Source organism: Sinocyclocheilus grahami, unplaced genomic scaffold, assembly GCF_001515645.1.
Source record: "Sinocyclocheilus grahami isolate Dianchi unplaced genomic scaffold, SAMN03320097.WGS_v1.1 scaffold1053.1, whole genome shotgun sequence".
In the NCBI taxonomy this organism is placed as follows: Eukaryota; Metazoa; Chordata; class Actinopteri; order Cypriniformes; family Cyprinidae; genus Sinocyclocheilus; species Sinocyclocheilus grahami.
The window spans coordinates 626983-649137 of NW_015506232.1; the positions used below are offsets into that span (position 1 = coordinate 626983).

Here is a 22155-nt window from a genome sequence, read left to right on the forward strand (position 1 = left end):
GAGAGAGAGAGAGAGAGAGAGAGGGGTGCAAACTCTCCATTCAGATTCCCACTGACGGCACATCTTCAGCACACACAACATTCACCTTCTGCTTGACCACAGGACAGTCTTTCTAAATAAACAGCACAATATGTGAGCCTGCAGCACAAAAGCAGTGTTGAGTCGCTGGGGGATATTTGTAGCAATAGCCAACAATACATTGTATGGGTCACAATTATACATTTCTCTTTTATGACAAAAATCATTAGGATATTAAGTAAAGATCATGTTCCATGAAGATATTTTGTAAATCTCCTACTGTAAATATATCAAAACTTAATGTTTGATTAGTAATATGCATTGCTAAGAACTTCATTTGAACAACTTTAAAGATGATTTTCTCAATATTTAGATTTTTTTGCACCCTCAGATTCCAGATTTTCAAATAGTTGTATCTCAGCCAAATATTGTCCGGTCCTAACAAACCATACATCAATGGAAGCTTATTTATTCAAAAAAATTTACCCTTATGTCTGATTTTGTGGTCCAGGGTCACATATGAAAATAATAAATATTTAAAGATCAAATTTGGCAAAAAAAATTGTTTTATTCAATAGACAAACACTGCTTCAAATGACTTGCTTTAAAAAAATCTATAAAAATGTGATTTGATGCTGATCTGATCTCTTAACCAGACAGAATGAAATCTCAGTGAAATGGATGCAGTATCAAAAAATAAAAAAAATTGCATAATTGATTCAAACAGTTAAATTACATATTTATCCATACTCAATTTTGAATGATGTGCGGTCACTGTATAAATAAAACACTGAAATTAAATACAAACAGAATAAAAAAACAAATAAATGACGTGATCGAAAATACTTTTTTTTGGGAAATCAACAACAAAAATACAATATGAAAAGTACAGTGCATCCAAATGACAAAGAAAGTGGATCTCCGCAGTCCATCACTGGGAATCGGCCAGCACACTTTACATTCGAGAGCGACGGTGGCTGTGTTAAAGTTCACGGGGCTTCTCCTCCGTCAGGCTTCAGGATCTGTGGTGCCATCGTCTGTGGCGCTCCTGGAGGGTTTGATGGTCGTGGCTGGTCTCGATGCACAGCACGATGAAGCGGTTGGAGCAGCTGCGTGTTTGCTGGTTCAGTAAGCCGCTGTAGAGGAACGACGCTTGACCGGTGATGGCCATGTCACCCGCTCTCCACGACTCACAGTTCAGAGCGGACAGACGCTTGCCTCTCTCTGAAGAGCCGTGCCACACCGCCTTCTGAGGCCTGAAGCACACACACACACACACACACACACACATGAGCCGAGGCACTCGATGCTCAACAAATAATTGCTGAACTTTTTATTCATCTGTGAATCCTAAAAAATAAAATGCATCACAGTCTCCACAAAAATATTGTGCAGCACAACTGTTTTCAACATTGATAATAATCAGAAATGTTTGTTGAGCAGCAGATCAGCATATTATACTGATTTCTGAAGATCATGTGACACTGAAGACTGGAGGAATGATGCTGAAAATACAGCTGCACATCACAGAAATACATTACAATTTAACAGATACTCACACAGAAAACAGCTGTTTTACATTGGAATAATATTTCACTGTTTTTACTGTATTTTTGATCAATTAAGTTTGCTGTTTGAATTGTATTGGACATATGCTTTGTCTAATAAAGCAGTAATCATGAAGGCCCATCCCTAAACCTGACCCTCAATGCTTCGTCATTCATACAAATTCACCACCAATTCAACAAAGCATCATATAGTTATGAACCGTCATGAGACGCTGTGGACCAAAACAGACAGCGATCTACATGTAACGTGTGGTTTGGGTTTCATGTTCATTGCTCTCATGTCTTTTATTTTTGGAGTTTGGTCATGGTCCCTGTCTATTCATGTGATTCCCTTGCCCTCATGTTATCCTGCTATTGGTTCTTTGATTCATGTGTCATGTTCTCATTGGTTGTGTTAGTCATGTGTCCTGTTTCTCATTGGTTGGTTCTTGTCAAGTGACCCTTGTTGTTTGATATAAATAGCCCTTATGTTGCCTTTGTTCTTGGTAGAGTATTAATGTTGTAACCTGCTGTTGGTGAGTCAAGTCTGTTCAAGTCTGTTCATGTCAAGTCAAGTCTGTTCATGCCAATTCAAGTCTGTTCAAGTCTGTTCATGCCAATTCAAGTCTGTTCAAGTCTGTTCATGCCAAGTCAAGTCTATTCATGCCAAGTCTGTTCAAGTCTGTTCATGTCAAGTCTGGTCTGTTCAAGTTTGTTTGTGCCAAGTCAAGTCTGTTCAAGTCAAGTCTGTTCATGTCAAGTCTGTTCATGTCAAGTCTGTTCAAGTCTGTTCATGCCAATTCAAGTCTATTCATGCCAAGTCTGTTCAAGTCAAGTCTGGTCTGTTCAAGTCAAGTCTGTTCATGTCAAGTCTGTTCAAGTAAGTCTGTTCATGTCAAGTCTGTTCAAGTCTGTTCATGCCAAGTCAAGTCTATTCATGCCAAGTCTGTTCAAGTCTGTTCATGTCAAGTCTGGTCTGTTCAAGTCAAGTCTGTTCATGTCAAGTCTGTTCAAGTCAAGTCTGTTCATGTCAAGTCTGTTCGTGCCAAGTCAAGTCTGTTCATGCTAAGTCTGTTCAAGTCTGTTTGTGCCAAGTCAAGTCTGTTCAAGTCTGTTCATGTCAAGTCTGTTCATGCCAAGTCTGTTCAAGTCTGTTCGTGCCAAGTCAAGTCTGTTCATGCTAAGTCTGTTCAAGTCTGTTTGTGCCAAGTCAAGTCTGTTCAAGTCTGTTCATGCCAAGTCAAGTCTGTTCATGCCAAGTCACGTCTGTTCATGCCAAGTCACGTCTGTTCGTGCCAAGTCACGTCTGTTCGTGCCAAGTCAAGTCTGTTCATGTCAAGTCTGTTCGTGCCAAGTCAAGTCTGTTCAAGTCTGTTCATGTCAAGTCTGTTCATGCCAAGTCTGTTCAAGTCTGTTCGTGCCAAGTCAAGTCTGTTCATGCCAAGTCTGTTCATGTCAAGTCTGTTCATGTCAAGTCTGTTCATGACAAGTCTGTTCATGCCAAGTCAAGTCTGTTCATGCCAAGTCACGTCTGTTCATGCCAAGTCACGTCTGTTCGTGCCAAGTCACGTCTGTTCGTGCCAAGTCAAGTCTGTTCATGTCAAGTCTGTTCGTGCCAAGTCAAGTCAAGTCAAGTCTGTTCAAGTCTGTTCATGCCAAGCCAAGTCTGTTCATGTCAAGTCTGTTCGTGCCAAGTCTGTTCATGCCAAGTCAAGTCTGTTCAAGTCTGTTCATGCCAAGTCAAGTCTTTCTTCATTTGTTTGGATGTTTGGATTACTTTGAATAAAAGCTGCACTTGGATTCATCACAACTCGCCTTCAGTGGACCGTTTGTTACACTACAGCTGCAGGATCATCACAACATCTGACATTCAGCTTCATAAAACCCGCTGAAGAACTAAAGCTTCACTCCTGAATCCCTCCAAACAATAACAAGAGCAACAGAACGCTATCAGAAACTTCTCAACAAACCTCCTTCCAGGAACATTAACATAAGGTTAACAATGCCTAATAAAGGTTTAATGATGTTCTCAAAGCCATAGCAGAAACCCATTATTTATACATCGTTCCTGGAATGTTGTTTTCTGAAACATTTTAGTTTGTTGTTCACGTTCATCTTTTTGTTTCAGAATGCTCAAAGAACATTTAAAAGTAACATTTCCACAGTTCTAATGAATAATTTATCATAGTTTTTGTTAACATTTTTTCATTGATGAAAATAACAAAAAACATTTTTAAAACTTACATTTTCAGAACAGAAAATGATGTTGATCATGTGGATTATTCATAGAATGTACAGTGCATTATGTCTGGAGTGCATGTGAATGTGTGTCAGTATATCGAATCTGTGCATCGCACCATGTTCTTATTTCTAATTTGATCTCATTTTAAGATAAATGAAGACATGTTATGTCACAGCAGTTAAACCTGTGCATTGCATGTTCAAACCTTACTATCATTCATATTAACAGCTTAATAGATGCTTTCTCCAGGAACATATAATGAGTTTGGACGTTTTAGAGAAATGCTTAATGAAAAACAATTTCATTAAACCTGACTAAATCAGTCGACTAAAACTAAAGCAATTCAGTTGACTGAAATATTTGAATTTTAAAGGCTATGACTAAAACTGAATCAAAATTTGCTGTCAAAATGAACGCTTTCCCATAATAATAAAAGTGATCAATGATAAAATGCAAGTGATGTGAGGTTTTAGTTTTTAAAACATGTAAATAACTGGATGTTTTGAACAGTTACACTCTTAAAAATAAAGCTGCTTAAAAGGTTCTTCAAGTGATGCCATAGAAGAACCATTTTTGGTTCCACAAAGAAGCATTCAGTCAACGGTTCTTTAAAGAACATCTCTTTCTTAGCTTTTTATAATCTGAAGAACCTTCTTTCACCACAAAGAAGCTTTTGTGAAACAGAAAGGTTCTTCAGATGTTAAAGGTTCTTTATGGAACCATTTAGACAAAAAGGTTCTTCTATGGCATCGTGAAGCAGCTTTATTTTTAAGAGTGTATGAAGGCTTTATGGCACACCGCCGCTCTGTGAAACGTCTCTTCTGCTCCCTGCATTCACACAGAAACTCTCCTGAAACGCCAAAGACATCCACAAACCTCACAAACAAGCTTAAAACGGCTACTAGCCGACCACAATTACTGCTCCACTGTCACGGCCTCATCCCAGGATATATTTACCGGGCTGGAGTATAAATACACATACACACAGAACCAAAAATAAAAGACACGGGTGGAGAAATATGAAAGCCAGATTCGTCTGGATTGTGGTCAGAGCAGATCTTCACTAGCGTCTGAGCAGTTAATGAGGCAGGGTGACAGGACTGAACGCAGACATTTGTGCAACTGTTTGCCTAAAATGTGCGTAACACAACTCAACGAGGCTGTAAAGCGTGATGGGGAGCTGCTGAAGGGGTGTTTTACGCAGGACTCACCAGAAGGGGTCGCTCATCACGTCTCGGCCGTCGAAGGAGTACAGCGGGACTCTGGGAGGCAGGAGATGGCTGGAGAAGATGCTGTGCCAGCTCTTGAACAGGAGCTCACCCTGCAGACACACACACACACACACACACACACATCAGACACGCTGCTCTCATTACAGCACATACACTAATATGAGACGCTTCAGACTCTTAAAGAGAATTCTGAACCCTCACAACCGTCCTTCTCTCAACACTGAGGCTTTGAAAGACACAATAACAGTATGATTGAATAGCTTTGTGTGCAGATCAATACATGCACTAGTGTTCAAAAGTTTGGGCTTGGTGATATGTTGTGATGTTTCTGAAAGAAGTCTCTTCTGCTCAGCAAGGCTGCATTTATTTGATCACAAATACAGTAAAAATAGTGAAATATTATTACAGTTTAAAACAGCTGTTTTCTATGGGAATATGTTAAACTGTAATGTATTTCTGTGATGTGCAGCTGTATTTTCAGCATCATTCCTCCAGTCTTCAGTGTCACATGATCTTCAGAAATCAGTATAATATGCTGATCTGCTGCTCAACAAACATTTCTGATTATTATCAATGTTGAACTCAGTTATGCTGCATAATATTTTTGTGGAAACTGTGATACAATTTATTTTTCAGAAAGTTCAAAAGAACAGCATTGATTTGAAATAGAAATCTTTTGTAACATCATAAATGTCTTTACTGTCACTTCTGATCAATTTAATGTATCCTTGATCAATAAAAGTGTTAATTTCTTCTTAACGTTTGAACAGTAGTGTATGTTATTACTGACCAAAATCTTGACATCCTCCTTTGCTCTTCTTGAGTTCATGGCACTAGCAGTGATGACTGATTCATCAACAAATAAATGATTTCAAGTTTTCAGTGAATCATTTGATCTGCTGCACAAAACAATGATTTGTTTATAAATTGAAAAGATCTGGTTCTCGACTCAATGACCTGGTCAAAGCAGCATTTCCAGCTCACTAGAGAGGAAAGTTATCAGTAAATCAAACATACAGCATAGCGTGTTCAACAAAAGTTTGCTTTGGAACAGCATGAGGGAGACTAAATGATTTGATATTTTGGGTGAACTATCCCTTTAAGTCCTATTTGCACCAAGAACAAAACAAAAAATGTGACCCTGCAGCACAAAAGCAGTGTTAAGTCGCTGGGGGATATTTGTAGCTATAGACAACAATACATTGTATGGGTCACAATTATACATTTCTCTTTTATGCCAAAAATCATTAGGATATTAAGTAAAGATCATGTTCCATGAAGATATTTTGTAAATCTCCTACTGTAAATATATCAAAACTTAATGTTTGATTAGTAATATGCATTGCTAAGAACTTCATTTGGACAACTTTAAAGATGATTTTCTCAATATTTAGATTTTTTTGCACCCTCAGATTCCAGATTTCCAAATATTGTCCTATCCTAACAAACCATACATCAATGGAAAGATTATTTATTCAGCTTTCAGATGATGCATAACTCTCAATTTCACAAAATGGACCCTTATGGCTGGTTTTGTGCTCCAGGTAGGGCCATAAATGTCTATTCACACAACATTCAAATTAAAACACATTGAGAAGCATTCACTATAGCTGAGCACAGGCCTTAAATCCCCAGAAACAAATGACTTTCCTTCACAAAGAAATGTCACGGCGTTCATGAGTGATTTATTAGTAAGAATGACAGAAAGCCGCTTTACCCTCAGGTTGACGATCGGCGTGTTTGTTCGGTACATGGGCTGCACGGTGTCAATCAGGTCCTGTAGGTGGTGTGAGAGGAAGGCCTTGTAGTCGTCTCTGATGCCCATGGCTTGAGCTTGAGTCCTGCACAGTTTATTAACCGAGTGGATGGAGCCCAGGTTTCCCGTCAGCGGCGTGTTGAGAGCCACCAACCTCAGCTGAGACACAGAGGAGAAGCACACGCGTGTCAGCACAGAGACTACCGCATAGATCTACATTCACTCAGTGCCAGCCAGCAAGTGCTTGTCTACTGTCAGAAGTCTCTCTGTTGCTCAGTGCGGTGAACTGATCCTGCTGTGAATCTGGGAAGGAAATCTTTCATCCTCACACTAGATTCCCAGTCGTGTGGATTCCTACTGAAATGACTGGACTTCAAATGCTACACATGTGTAGTGTATAGAAGGGAAGCACTGGTATACTGGCCAATAATCAGAATCAGCCAATGAAAGCAGCTATCTGCACTGCAATGTGTGTGCTAAGAACATTTCTCGTGTGTTGAATGTAGGGCAGTCGAAGTTAACACAATAACAATGCATTAACGCAATCTCACAGAAAATAATAAAATAAAACAAAAGTGCTAACACAGGTTCTATTTTACCCTATTAATCACCCGTAGTTCATTTAAGGGTTGCCAGATCGGTGTTTTTTCTGTTATTCGTAGTGCATCTGTCATCTTGTCTCATCTATGAATCAATCAGTGTTTCAACCTAAAGAAAGACATCATATAAAACCGCTTATGATCTATATATCACTTTGCATCTACCTCCGGAAAGTCATGCAGGGCTCACAGCTGGTTAGTGCGCTAGAGAAAACACTAGACATGAACTTATTTACTGTTAGCTTTATAACTATGTTTGAATAAATCTGATATGAAGAGCAGTTTTTATGGAAACCACCTTATGTGCTGTTGAGTTACAAACGTTTCAGTTTTTATTTGCGTGTGGTTATTATATGTGAACATAAACAGTAGTTTGGGCTCTGCTGTTAATTATAACCTCTAATATAGTAATGTTTCAAATGAGAGGGTTCCCTGAACATTTTGCAGTATATTTAATACTTCTCATATACACACACACATTATATACATTATATTTAATATTGTGTATAAAGTGTATACGCATTTATATACTGTATTTGAAATTGTACCCAAAGTGTCCAAAAACGATTATAAATAAATAGTTATTATTAAAAAAATACTTTTTGGGGAAACTGTATATAAATGAACTATTTCTGTATATATTTACTAAAATATGTTAATATATTTTATATATAATAATACACTACTGCTCAAAAGTTTGGGGTCAGGAAGATTGTTTTTAATGAATAAGGATGCATTAAGTTGATCAAAAGTAACAGTAAAGACATTTATAATGATCTCTAAAGGATTGTGACACTGAAGACTAAGATCACAACAATAAATTACATTTGAACATATATTCACATAGAAAACAGCTATTTTTAAATTGTCAAAATATTTCATAATATTACTGTTTTTAGTGTAATTTTGATCAAATAAATGCAGCCTTGAGGAACAGAAGAGACTTCTTTCAGAAACACTGAAATATCTTACCGACCCCAAACTACTGAATGCTGGAGTACATTCTAAAAGTGCCACAGGTCTTTCGTGAACACTTGAGTGATAATAATGCTGTTTATACTTCCAAAATAATGACTGTAAATATGAGTGTTGTGAATATTCAGTATATTGTCCAGCCTTCATTTAAACACAGACTAGAGAAAACCCAAGACACATCATCTGTTTCTCCTTCTCTCTCTAGGCGAAATTCAAGATAGAGGTGCAAACATGCCCCTGTATGAGTTTCTGTCTCATGTTTATATCATACGATATCACAGGAGCAGTGAGAGCAGTAATACACCAGTTTAAATGTGATTTTATACAACAGTTCAGTAAATAAGAAGTTGATATTGTGTTTTATTTTAAACACAATATTATGTGTTTTTGCTCAATTTTACAGGGAACATATTATCTTTAAAGTCATAGCAGACTTGTTGTGTGTCTGCGAGTTTCTGAATGAATCCGCCTTTTGAACGAATCGTGTGAATCAATGATTCAAAGTCCGTTCATAAACAGAGCCGTTTACTTCATTCCTGAACGAATCAGCTGTTTGAACGAATCAAATGAATGAATGACTCAAAGACATTTATGCTGGAAGATTTAGTTTCTTATTTAGAGTATCATTTCATTAAAAAAACTAATAATAATAATAAAAATAAAAACATTAAAGGGATAGTTCACCCCAAAAATGTAAATTCTGTCATCATTTACTCGCCCTCATGTCCTTTCAAACCTTTCTTTTGTGGAACAAAGAAGAAGGTATTTTGACGACTGTTGATAACAATGCTATTTATGAATAAAAAATATAATACGTTTCTCAAATTATCTTATTTTATGTTGCATAGTTTATGTTAAGCTGTTGTAGCCTAAATGTTTGTGTAATACATTTTATGTTGAATCAAATAAAATATATCTTTCTAAAGCTACAATTTGTAATGTCTACTTGATACTTTCTCATTTAACACAAAAATAGCTTTAAATTATCTTTTGTGGGTATTTTCAGTCAAATTTATTTTGCAATTAATTATTCGAAACATCATGTAATTAATTAGATAAAAAATTTTTATCTACTGACAGCCCTAGAATTTAGAATATAAACTGCTTAATCTGCCATTTTCAGTAAGATTCACAGTCACACACAGACAGACACTCACACACACACACACACACACACACACACACACAGACAGACACACACACACACACACACAGACAGACACACACACACACACACACACACAGACAGACACACACACACACACAGACAGACACACACACACACACACACACACACACAGAGACACACACACACACAGGCTCACCGCGCTTCCGGTGTGTGTTCTGGGTGTGTGACGGAGCTGTGGGCTCAGGATCAGGGGCTCAGCCTGCAGGCAACACAGAAACACAAGCAGTCACGCTTTAAATGAGTGCTGCCAGACTTCAAACGCTCATGTTTTCCATATTAAGACAGTTTTGTGTCCAATATAATGTGTTGAATAAGATGTAAAAATGCAGTCCTTACATCATCCTGTGAGAGGACGGGGGACGAATACATCTCAATCAGCCCGCCGAGCTGCGGAACAAACACCTCATTAAAACCTCTAGCTGTGAAATATGAAGAGTATGAGGACTGATCTCATTTGGGGAGTTACCTGAACCTCTCTCCAGCCTCCTGGAACCTTCATATAGAGTTTACTGGTGTCAATAAGGAAAGACAGCGTCCCGTCCTCGAGCACAGACGACTGCTGTCTCATGGCCTGCAGACTCACATACTTCCCGACCTGCAGGAAAACAACATGCCATTTAATACAGGGAAATAAAAACATAGCACTTCTGTCACGCGTTTCTTTCATCCATGGAACACAAAATGATATATAACATGTTTAGACGCTTATGCTGCTCTTTCCATATAACCTTTCATCCTCCTGACAGTTTATGACTGGATGTGGAGATCTGATGAACAGCGTTAACTGTAATCGTGTCTTATGTTTTCATATTCCAGGTTCGTTTGGAGCCAAAAAATCATTATTTTATAAAACTTTCATAACTTAAAGGGGTCATATAATACCTCTTAAATAATATTATCATGATTAATAAATTAATACCTCATGATTATTCAAAAACGGTCCACATTTATAAAACCTCCATATTTATTTCTAACAAAACAACATAGATATTACTCTCAAAATAAATTTTACACACAACATTTTTTTATTTTACTTCCATAAACTTTCACATTCAGATTGTAAAAGTGATAAGATTTTTTTCAATGGTTATACCTCTTAAAAATATTTGTAGTCTTTATTCTGAAATGTATTTAAACTTTATTCAGAATAAATGAACAATAAATGAATAATACATAAATGAATTCATGATGAATGAATGATGTGTATTTGGAGGGTCTTAAAGCATTTGCAAAGTTTTATTCCCTTACTAAAAACTATGCATTTTTAGAAATGATGCATCTCTTCCAGGTCAGAATGGACCTGAATGCATGATGAGAGTAAAGCTGGGTTTGCATCTTTCTGAATGAAACGGAGCACGAGCTTCGGCCTGTTTGATACGAGCATCTCGGGAAATCCTAGAAGAAATATGACTGTGTTGTGAAAACTGAGCTGATTTACCGCTGTGCTCATCTCAGGATCTCAGTGTTTGCGTTAGGACACTCGAGCAAATGACTGAGTGTGTTTTGTGTTTTGACTCACGGTGCTGGAGGCCTCAGTGGCTCGTCCCGGGCGCCCAGGGGGTCCAGGAGGGCCAGGGATCATCACGCCTGAAACAAAATGAACTCTGAGCGTCTGTGCATATCAGTGTGTGATAGCAGCAGAAGTGTTTGCCTTCATCACGGTCAGACGAAGAGCTATGGGGAGTGGTTCTGAAGGCCCTCGTAACCTTACATCAACAGCACATCCACTTCACACAAACAAACAGTGAACCTCCTGACCTTCAGTGACATGGACTGGGCTGAAGATGAGGGAAAATGCAAGACTTTTGAAATGTCATAGGTTTTTCGTACCGGATCCGTGTTGTCCAGGAGGTCCGGGAGGTCCTGGTCGTCCAGCAACACCGGTTCTCCCGAAACCTGGTGCACCAGGGGGTCCTCGAGGTCCTGGATGACCAGGGGGTCCAATGATAGATTCTCCTTTAGCTCCCTGCTCACAAAACAACATTATTAGACATTTCACAGCATTGCACTGGAAGCTGTCCATCTGGACTGTTTCTGAAAAACACCAGAACTGATCAAATTAAAGGAACAGTTCATCCATTAATAAAAATTATCAACATACTTAAATATGTGTGTGTGTGAGTGAGTGAGTGAGTGAGTAAGTGTGTGTGTGTCAGCATTGCACTGGAAGCTGTCCATCTGGACTGTTTCTGAAAAACACCAGAACTGATCAAATTAAAGGAACAGTTCATCCATTAATAAAAATTATCAACATACTTAAATATGTGTGTGTGTGAGTGAGTGAGTGAGTGAGTAAGTGTGTGTGTGTGTGTGTGAGTGAGTGAGTGAGTGAGTGAGTGAGTGAGTGAGTGAGTGAGTGAGTGAGTGAGTGAGTGAGTGAGTGAGTGAGTGAGTGAGTGAGTGAGTGAGTGAGTGAGTGAGTGTGTGTGAGTGAGTGAGTAAGTGTGTGTGTGTGTGTGTGAGTGTGTGTTTATGTGTGTAAATGTGCCAATTGTCGGGTGTGTATGAAGGACACTGAGACCAGTGTGAGGAGCGGACAGTCAGTGCCAGGCCAATGCAGGCTGTTCAGCTGCAGCTGGACTCCCTCAAACAGCGAAAAAGCAGGTCTTAGACAAAAACCTGCTCAATCTGAAGCTATGCTAACTGCTAACACAAAAGGCTAAAGGCTCTAAGTCTAATTAGCACCATTCATTTTTTTGTGTGCTAACAATTGCACTACAGTGCTAATAATGCACTAAATGCTAACACAAAGCCATACTCATCTTAGAATTTTATTTGACATTTTTTTGAATATGTAAGCCAGTGGTTCCCAAACCTGTCCTGGAGGACCCCCTGCCCTACACATTTTGTATGTCTCCCTTATTACTGATGTAAGCAATGTTATAATATAACAATCAAAAGCTAAATCTAAAAAATATGAACCAATGATTTAAAACTAATTAAAAAGTTAAAATGTCAAGCTCATGTTTTTGGTTTAGCACTTATTACTTGTATTACGGTATAATAATTTAGGTTCATAATTTGAGCTGTAAATTTGTCTAAATAACCCTTTTTTGTAGGAATGCTTTTCTAGGTGGATGAACTTCTGGTTATGTGTTGCCAATGTTTACTCCATGTAAACAGTTTTTTACAGATAGTATCATTATGTCCCTTTTCTGGTAATTTGCACATATTGTGTGAGAGTTACTGGGTTACCGACATTGTCGTCATTAGGTCCTCAAAGTTAAAAGACTGAAAACATCTGTACACAATCTCAGTAAATATTCATATGTAATATTTGAATTGTATGGCTATAATTAGATATAAAAATTGCTATGGCTATAATAATAAAACTGTGTGTTTGTTGCTGTGTATGTAAATAAAAATATACTGTAGTCTTCATAGGTTATTCAAGCTTTTAGTTTGTAAAATTTATTTAAATATTATTCCAAAGTTAAACCAAAAATCATCATCATGCGTCATTACTATCATAACTGAATGAGCAAGATGAATAAGCATTCATCAGATTTTTTATTTACCAGAAGTTGGAGAAGTGTTGAATGTGATGACAGAATATTTTCATACACTCAAATGACTTGCTGTTGCTTCATCATAGAATTATCTGATCAAAATAACTAAATATATTTGGCTGTCACAACTGTCCCAGAGCAGTCTAGTTCATTTTCCCATTTTGGAGTTTAATAGTAGTCATACAGTTTCTCCTTTTATATTTAACTTTGTGTTATTGTTCTGCTTTAGGTGGCTTATTAAAGCTAAGGTTATCTTTTAATACGAAATCCAGCCAAGAGCAATGAAGGCTTTTCTTTTTCTTGTCAGTATTTTTGTTCGGTTAATATTATGCAATTTTTGAATGCGCATATTAACTACACGTGTACAGTATGTAATCTAAGTAATCTTCCTTTTTGAATTACCCCAATATTGGTAATTAAAGCAGGATAAAGGGATTCTGCGCTCTATATGCTCCAGATTGCTCTCCATGGATGTACCAAGGTTTAATACATTAAAAAAAAAAAATCAACCCACACAACCTGAGGTTTTGTCCAGTCTGGCCCTTGATCTAAAATGTGTTTGACACACCTGGTCAAAGTCTAATTTACACAGCTCTAAAAAAAGACACTTGTACATTTGTACATTACATTTATTTAATTTCCCATTGTGGTGGCATAGCACTTACCACTGAAAATGGCATATGGTTGACATAATAGGTAAAAGGTTTTCGAGAAATCTTGATCATGATTTCTTTTCAGGTTGAGGGATTTCTAAACATGCAGTGTGTCTCTGTCAAAGGTAAAGTAGCTTGAGAAATGTCCACACCTTAAAACCATTTAATATTATGAAACGCATGTTTTCACTTGTTTGGAAATTAAAAGATGTATGTAATGTCCCTTTAAGTCAAACTATGTTGCAATGTGCTGGTGAACACTGATACTCCGATAATAAGTTGCATTCTTCAGCCATTTTATTGCATGCTTACAAAAGCACGGTCTCATAAATCAAGTGTTTAACAAACTTTCTGTTCTCTTCTGTTCAAAGTGCTTACTATCAGATGGTAATACTTTGATGCGTACTATGGTACTGAATAATTACCAGATTCATATACAGTGGTATTTATGTGCAGCAGTTATTTTCTGGAGATATTTCTAGTCCCTTTTTACTTTTAAATTGATGTATTCAAATGAAATCATATTATAATCAGACAGAGCCATTTTATTTAGATGCTAATTTTGATTTCCATATAACGTTGAATTGCTTTGTCTTGTGAATATAGTCAGCACAAATTTCATAGATTGTTGAACTGTGTATTTGATCTGTGTGTGTGTACAGGAGTTTGAAGCCTGGGTGAAGGATACAGATGAACATGGTTTCGTAGTGGTGTCGTTTGGAGCAGGAGTCAAGTATCTGTCAGATGACATTGCTCGGAAACTTGCAGGAGCCTTGAGCCGTCTTCCCCAGAGAGTCATCTGGAGGTACTGCCATTCCATTCATTCTTTCATGTGATCAGTGAACCATTTTGCCAACAGATCAAATCACCTGCATATCTCTCCATTATAGCTTATTCTATCACATAGTATCCATTGGCGACTGAACTGTGGTGGTGGGTCACTGATAAGTTAGTTGTGACTACAACTAACTATTTTGTTTTCCATTTCCAAACCTGTAAACCCTCATTCAAAATGATCCGATGGTTTCGTTAGACTTTCCAATGGTTTCTAAATGCAAAACTTGATGAATTAATTTCGGACTAAAGCATTGTACAGATTCACATGTAATTTACTGAGAGTGTTGTCAATAATTATGATGAATCTCAGTATGTTTGTTTTAAATCCCAATCAATCTTCATCCTTTGTTGGCAGTGGAGGGACATTTGATCCTCTGAGATGGTGGTACATAAGTCATGATCATGAAAAAACAATAAAGAAATGTAAAGATTATTCTGATCATCATTTGATATTTTGGTTTGTTGTATTGTAATAGTTTAAAACCTTCTCTCTAACAAAAATACACATTCAATACAATACCTAGCGGGCACATTGATACCAATTTGACGTCAAATACCAGTCAAAACTGGATCAAGATGCTGTAACATCATATTAAATTCAGTTTGGCTTGGCAGTTTCTTCCAGTGGTAATTAGGTGAAAATAGGAAGTTAATCCCACACTGAAATTGGTTTAATGTATATGTAGGCCAATATGTTTGATGTTCAGTTTACATCAAATCAATGTCATGTCAAGTTTTCGACGTCAGTTTGATTTACATATTCGACCTGTTTTTTGACGTCAATTTTGATGTCAATTTCATGTCTTTTCAACATCAATTGCCCACTGGAGGCTCAGAGACAAATACTTTAATAAAATGGTTTACAAATGGCTTTTGAAACCCCCACCTTAATTTAATGTATAATTCTATAGGGGTCAGTCACCTAAAAATGTCATTATTTACTTTGCACTTGTGTCAGAAAACTGTTGGACTTTATTTCTGTGGAACACAAAGACAGAAATTATAAAGAATTGCACTGGTTAATTTTTCCATACAGTTACAACGACTGGGAACTTACAAAAAATGGTGCATACTCATGCATACAGTACAACTTGTGTGCTATATTGCAAGTCATCTAAAGCCATATTATAGCTTTGTGTGAGGAATAGTCGAAAATTGAACTTTACTACACGTATAGAACCACTTTAATATTAATAATGCTAATTTTGCAATCAATAAAGCTGGAAAGCCTCAGTCACCATAAGGGATTCATTGCATGGAAAAGAGCAAGCACAAATTTCCTACCATGGAAGAAATAAAGTAAAGCATGTTTGGAACCGCACGAGGGTTACTAAATGGCAATTTTTTCATTTTTAAGGAGATGATTTATTTGCTTTAAATACTGTATTAATATTGAAATGTCTTTATATAAAGCAGAATTTATAAAATAATGTAGGTTTTGAAAGGTAATGCTCTTATGAGTTAGCCCAGCTCAAAAATATATCACATGTGCATGTAAACTTTCCCATTGGATTAATTTTGTTTCTCTATGCTTACATTTAAACGTTCTTTCCTCTTTAGCTTTTCCTAAGTGAACTTGCATGCTTGTAAACAGCAGCACCTTTTGTTGTCATATGCACTCATATTGTCATGACTCCCGTAGTCATGCCATATAATCTCAGTTGCTTTCTTGTGTTCATGCAAATGTGCCAAGGCAAGTCTTTACTAATGAGGACACTGCTGGGAGCGGAAATGCCCAGGGAACACAAACACATTCTGTGCATATACTGTACAGATAGATGGACACACTTCTGTGAGCCTCAACAATATACCACTCTTGTTACGTATTCAGACATGAAGTCATGAACATATGGTCTCAACTCTTTCTCTCTCACACTGTGCATAGATTATAGTAATGGTAATTCGAGTCACTGACTGCTGCCGGGTTTCTTAGTAACTGTAGAATGTTTGTCATTAGGTTTGGCACCCACTGGCCTTTAGGTTGTGTGTGTTTGCTTACAAGTGACAGATCTTGACTAAATCTCAAGCCAGACTTCACGACGAGGGCTTCATTTAATCTCCACTGAAGAACTCTTGTTGTATTGTTAGTTTAATTAGTTATTTAGCAGATGTGTGAGTATTTATTTCTTAAAGCCAACATGAAATAACATGCTCAAGTAACATTTCTTATAATTAGCATTCTTTTCAAATCAATCCTACCGACCCCATACTTTTGAGTGTTCCTGGTGTTTTTGTACTCAGTTTGTCAGTGCATGCTTTAAAGAAAAATAGTTTGTCCTCGTAATGTGAAAATAATTCCCTTTTTCTGCTGATGTCAGTTAGGCCATGTGGTTAGCAAAAATACTAACCAATAGCATTATACAATAGCTATTTAGGTTTTAGGGTACCGTTGTAGGTAAAGCAGCCTTTCAATTATGTTGCTAATAGTTACCACAATAGTGTGTGAGTGAGTGAGTGAGTGAGTGAGTGTGTGTTTGTGTGTGCTTGTGTGAGTGAGTGAGAGTGAGTGAGTGTGTGTGTGTGTGTGTGTCTGTGTGTGTGAGTGAGTGAGTGAGTGAGAGTGAGTGAGTGAGTGTGGGTGAGTGAGTGAGTGAGTGAGAGTGAGTGAGTGAGTGTGGGTGAGTGAGTGAGTGAGTGAGAGTGAGTGAGTGAGTGTGGGTGAGTGAGTGAGTGAGTGAGAGTGAGTGAGTGAGTGTGGGTGAGTGAGTGAGTGAGTGAGAGTGAGTGAGTGAGTGTGGGTGAGTGAGTGAGTGAGTGAGAGTGAGTGAGTGAGTGTGGGTGAGTGAGTGAGTGAGTGAGAGTGAGTGAGTGAGTGTGGGTGAGTGAGTGAGTGAGTGAGAGTGAGTGAGTGAGTGTGGGTGAGTGAGTGAGTGAGTGAGAGTGAGTGAGTGAGTGTGGGTGAGTGAGTGAGTGAGTGAGAGTGAGTGAGTGAGTGTGGGTGAGTGAGTGAGTGAGTGAGAGTGAGTGAGTGAGTGTGGGTGAGTGAGTGAGTGAGTGAGAGTGAGTGAGTGAGTGTGGGTGAGTGAGTGAGTGAGTGAGAGTGAGTGAGTGAGTGTGGGTGAGTGAGTGAGTGAGTGAGAGTGAGTGAGTGAGTGTGGGTGAGTGAGTGAGTGAGTGAGAGTGAGTGAGTGAGTGTGGGTGAGTGAGTGAGTGAGTGAGAGTGAGTGAGTGAGTGTGGGTGAGTGAGTGAGTGAGTGAGAGTGAGTGAGTGAGTGTGGGTGAGTGAGTGAGTGAGTGAGAGTGAGTGAGTGAGTGTGGGTGAGTGAGTGAGTGAGTGAGAGTGAGTGAGTGAGTGTGGGTGAGTGAGTGAGTGAGTGAGAGTGAGTGAGTGAGTGTGGGTGAGTGAGTGAGTGAGTGAGAGTGAGTGAGTGAGTGTGGGTGAGTGAGTGAGTGAGTGAGAGTGAGTGAGTGAGTGTGGGTGAGTGAGTGAGTGAGTGAGAGTGAGTGAGTGAGTGTGGGTGAGTGAGTGAGTGAGTGAGAGTGAGTGAGTGAGTGTGGGTGAGTGAGTGAGTGAGTGAGAGTGAGTGAGTGAGTGTGGGTGAGTGAGTGAGTGAGTGAGAGTGAGTGAGTGAGTGTGGGTGAGTGAGTGAGTGAGTGAGAGTGAGTGAGTGAGTGTGGGTGAGTGAGTGAGTGAGTGAGAGTGAGTGAGTGAGTGTGGGTGAGTGAGTGAGTGAGTGAGAGTGAGTGAGTGAGTGTGGGTGAGTGAGTGAGTGAGTGAGAGTGAGTGAGTGAGTGTGGGTGAGTGAGTGAGTGAGTGAGAGTGAGTGAGTGAGTGTGGGTGAGTGAGTGAGTGAGTGAGAGTGAGTGAGTGAGTGTGGGTGAGTGAGTGAGTGAGTGAGAGTGAGTGAGTGAGTGTGGGTGAGTGAGTGAGTGAGTGAGAGTGAGTGAGTGAGTGTGGGTGAGTGAGTGAGTGAGTGAGAGTGAGTGAGTGAGTGTGGGTGAGTGAGTGAGTGAGTGAGAGTGAGTGAGTGAGTGTGGGTGAGTGAGTGAGTGAGTGAGAGTGAGTGAGTGAGTGTGGGTGAGTGAGTGAGTGAGTGAGAGTGAGTGAGTGAGTGTGGGTGAGTGAGTGAGTGAGTGAGAGTGAGTGAGTGAGTGTGGGTGAGTGAGTGAGTGAGTGAGAGTGAGTGAGTGAGTGTGGGTGAGTGAGTGAGTGAGTGAGAGTGAGTGAGTGAGTGTGGGTGAGTGAGTGAGTGAGTGAGAGTGAGTGAGTGAGTGTGGGTGAGTGAGTGAGTGAGTGAGAGTGAGTGAGTGAGTGTGGGTGAGTGAGTGAGTGAGTGAGAGTGAGTGAGTGAGTGTGGGTGAGTGAGTGAGTGAGTGAGAGTGAGTGAGTGAGTGTGGGTGAGTGAGTGAGTGAGTGAGAGTGAGTGAGTGAGTGTGGGTGAGTGAGTGAGTGAGTGAGAGTGAGTGAGTGAGTGTGGGTGAGTGAGTGAGTGAGTGAGAGTGAGTGAGTGAGTGTGTGAGTGAGTGAGTGTGTGTGTGTGTGTGTCACTCACCGTTGAACCGGATCTCCCTGGCATCCCAGCTTCTCCCGTCTCTCCTCTGAATCCCTCGTCACCTTTAGCAGTCTGACACGTCTGACACAGTCACACATTCAACAGCTCAGTCTCTACTCAATCATTGTCTCGCAGCGAAGCGCTCTCAGTGTCTGTGAGAGATTGTCTGAGACCAAACTCACCGTGACTTTGGTTCCCAGTGTGTCGCCTGTGAGAGAACAGATCAGAGCATCAGAAACACAGAAGGACAGCTGCTTGAGTGAACTCTTAATGCTGTGATGTGATTGTCAGGTGTGTACCGGAGGAGGAGGAGGAGGAGGAGGATGAAGGCAGATCTCTGTCCCTGCTGGCTCCCTCTACAGGACAGGAGCACACAATCAACACAAACCATCAGACACACCAGCAAACACACAACACTGACTAAAACTGTTTGAAATACATAACACCTGAAATATGACATTTGAAAAATGAAAATTATTGTTATTATTTTTGAAAACTGCAGACTGCAGAAAGCATACACTTTGCATTTACTTATGACAAAACAAAAGGGCAAAATAGAGGAGTAATCATTAAAAAGACAAAGTCATTGAACACTGACAAAATATAATCTGAAATGATTCTAATGTGAATGTGTTTAAACAAATTATTCTGTACTGCCAAAAAACACTGCCATTCAATACTTTGGGGTTAAAGTTTTTAATGAAGTTTCTTCTGCTCACCAAGGCCGCATTTATTTGATCACAAATACTGTAAAAATAGTGAAATATTATTATGATTTAAAACAGCTGTTTTCTGTGTGAATCTCTGTTAAACTGTAATGTATGTCTGTGATGCGCAGCTGTATTTTCAGCATCATTACTGCAGTCTTCAGTGTCACATGATCTTCAGAAATCAGTATAATATGCTGATCTGCTGCTCGAGAAACATTTCTGATTATTATCAATGTTGAACACAGTCGTGCTGCACAATATTTTTGTGGAAACTGTGATGCATTTAATTTTTCAGGATTCACAGATGAACAGAAAGTTCAGAAGAACAGCATTTATTTGAAATAGAAATCATTTGTAACATCATAAATGTCTTTACTGACACTTTTGATCAATTTAATGCATCCTTGATCAATAAAAGTCTTAATTTCGTATATTACCTTTTAAACAGTAGTGTATGATAATAAGAAAACAACTCTTAAAACTCACCTTGTGTAGAATCACTGTTAACCTGAAGAAAAGCAAAGAAAGACACGTGTTAGTTAATATAACTGGTGAGAAAGTAGTGTTAATTCAACATCTGGATGTGGAAACAAACGCTGGATGAATATGGAAGAGTCAGTCGTGTTCTGATGAAAAACGAGCTGTGTTCTTCATGAGATGATTTGTGTAGCTATTGCACAACATCTAAAACTCTTCCTTTCAGGAATAAAATAGAGGACTGTACAAATACAAGAAGGAAAGCAAACATCACAGCAGAGATGCAGGAGAAGCATGAAGCACCATCATCAGATCATTCCTCCGTCCGTATGACATGCAGCATGCAGAAATGAGCGCCGTAAAGATGCCTGCGTGGATTATGGACCATGCGCACTGAATGCTGGGATATGCACAGCTCTGCAGCCTTCATATGTTTTATTACAGAGTGATAAACATTCACACATCTGAGCTCACAGGTGCATGATGCGCTTGTTTTAGACATTTATCCACAGCATGCATCACTATTCAAACATAACGTGTGTTTACTATGAAATCACTGACTCTAAAAGTCAGTCTTTGACTCTCCGTGGGTCTCAACATACAGCTGAGAGATACACCATACATAAAAACTATACATGTACTGTTTATAAGCCGTATCAGTCCATAAACGCATCTCAAATACGACAACAGGCCAACATTCAGTCATCTCCACCTGAAGGACCTCAGCCACAGATAAAGGGAACTTGATCAAATAAAGATAATGATGTATGAAATCACATATTTGCCACGTGACATCCATTAAGTTCGTGTAAAATGCAATGTGCATTACACTTGATGGGTTAAAGGGGAAGTGTGCATTTTTCACGTTAAAAAGTTATGCATACCCTATACCCTCTAATTATGACAAATCAGCCCAAATTTGGAGAAATAATTTTTGAGCAGAGTTAGAGTGAGTGTAAAGACAACAATGATGAAGATGAGGATGAAGATATTGAGCAGTAGACACTCACAGGTTTTTTGCAGCCGGGTCGAGGAGGGACTGGAAACACGGTCTAGAGAAACAAGAGGGAAAGAGACACTGAGCAACAGCACTCTGTGTGTTCTGTGTGTTTGAGACAGAGACAGACACACACTCACTCCTTTAGGACAGCTGAAGGGCCCCGCTCGTCCTGGAGGCCCCGGCGGCCCCGGCAGACCCTTCAGACAAAAATAAAACACAACCATTGTATATACAATTTTGTATATAATCAAGCAAATTATATATGAACAAATCCCTCAGTAAAAGCCTTCAGGGTACAGACAGGAATGTAAAGTTTGGTGTGTGTAAGTGCTGCTGAAGTGGAGATTTATGGCTCAGTGTAGGAGAAAAAAATCATTTTGAGAAAATGGCCTTTAAAAATATGTATTGTATTTGAAATCTATTGACACAAATAGATAAAGTGCTATGAAAGAAACACTTAACAGTGCCTTTTAGATGTTTTCTTTCCACTAGTCTGAAAAAAACACTTTATGAAAAACTAAAAAGCCCAAAATCTCAAACTTGTTTTTGCCTTGAAGGAAAAGTTCACAAAAAAAGAACATTTTCTGTAAATGTACTCATCCTCAGGCCATGAATTTGTTTCTTCATCAGATTTGCAGAAATGCAGCCACACCACTTCAGTCCATCAACTGCTGCTTCTGGGCAAAATATGTTTTTATGCATATGTTTATTATGGATTATGGATTTGTATTTATTGCTGGATTAGTTTCAGCTTGTGTCTTCTCCAGATGTTAACTGATGGACTGGAGTGCTGTGGATTATTGTGATGTTTTTATCAGCTGTTTGGACTCTCATTCTGACGGCACCCATTCACTGCAGAGCATCCATTGCTGAGACACTGATGCAGTGCTACATTTCTACAAACCTGATGAAGAAACA

The 22155-nt window shown here is 38.9% G+C and overlaps 1 protein-coding gene across 1 annotated transcript in view; it reads right to left on the bottom strand.

The window, feature by feature from the left end:
* Positions 1-853: 853 nt before the first annotated feature.
* LOC107566168 (collagen alpha-1(XV) chain-like) overlaps positions 854-22155 on the bottom strand; it is a 56643-nt gene continuing 35341 nt past the window's right edge. The window contains exons 29-42 of the mRNA XM_016251546.1: positions 21375-21434; positions 21248-21289; positions 20247-20268; positions 19350-19406; positions 19233-19258; positions 19051-19131; positions 11389-11524; positions 11078-11145; positions 10025-10153; positions 9895-9945; positions 9695-9757; positions 6757-6954; positions 5019-5128; positions 854-1274 (exon numbers count right to left, since the gene is read on the bottom strand). Coding sequence (XP_016107032.1) covers positions 1034-1274; positions 5019-5128; positions 6757-6954; positions 9695-9757; positions 9895-9945; positions 10025-10153; positions 11078-11145; positions 11389-11524; positions 19051-19131; positions 19233-19258; positions 19350-19406; positions 20247-20268; positions 21248-21289; positions 21375-21434 — 1284 coding nt within the window. The 3' untranslated portion in view covers positions 854-1033. The remainder of the gene's footprint in view (positions 1275-5018; positions 5129-6756; positions 6955-9694; positions 9758-9894; positions 9946-10024; positions 10154-11077; positions 11146-11388; positions 11525-19050; positions 19132-19232; positions 19259-19349; positions 19407-20246; positions 20269-21247; positions 21290-21374; positions 21435-22155) is intronic.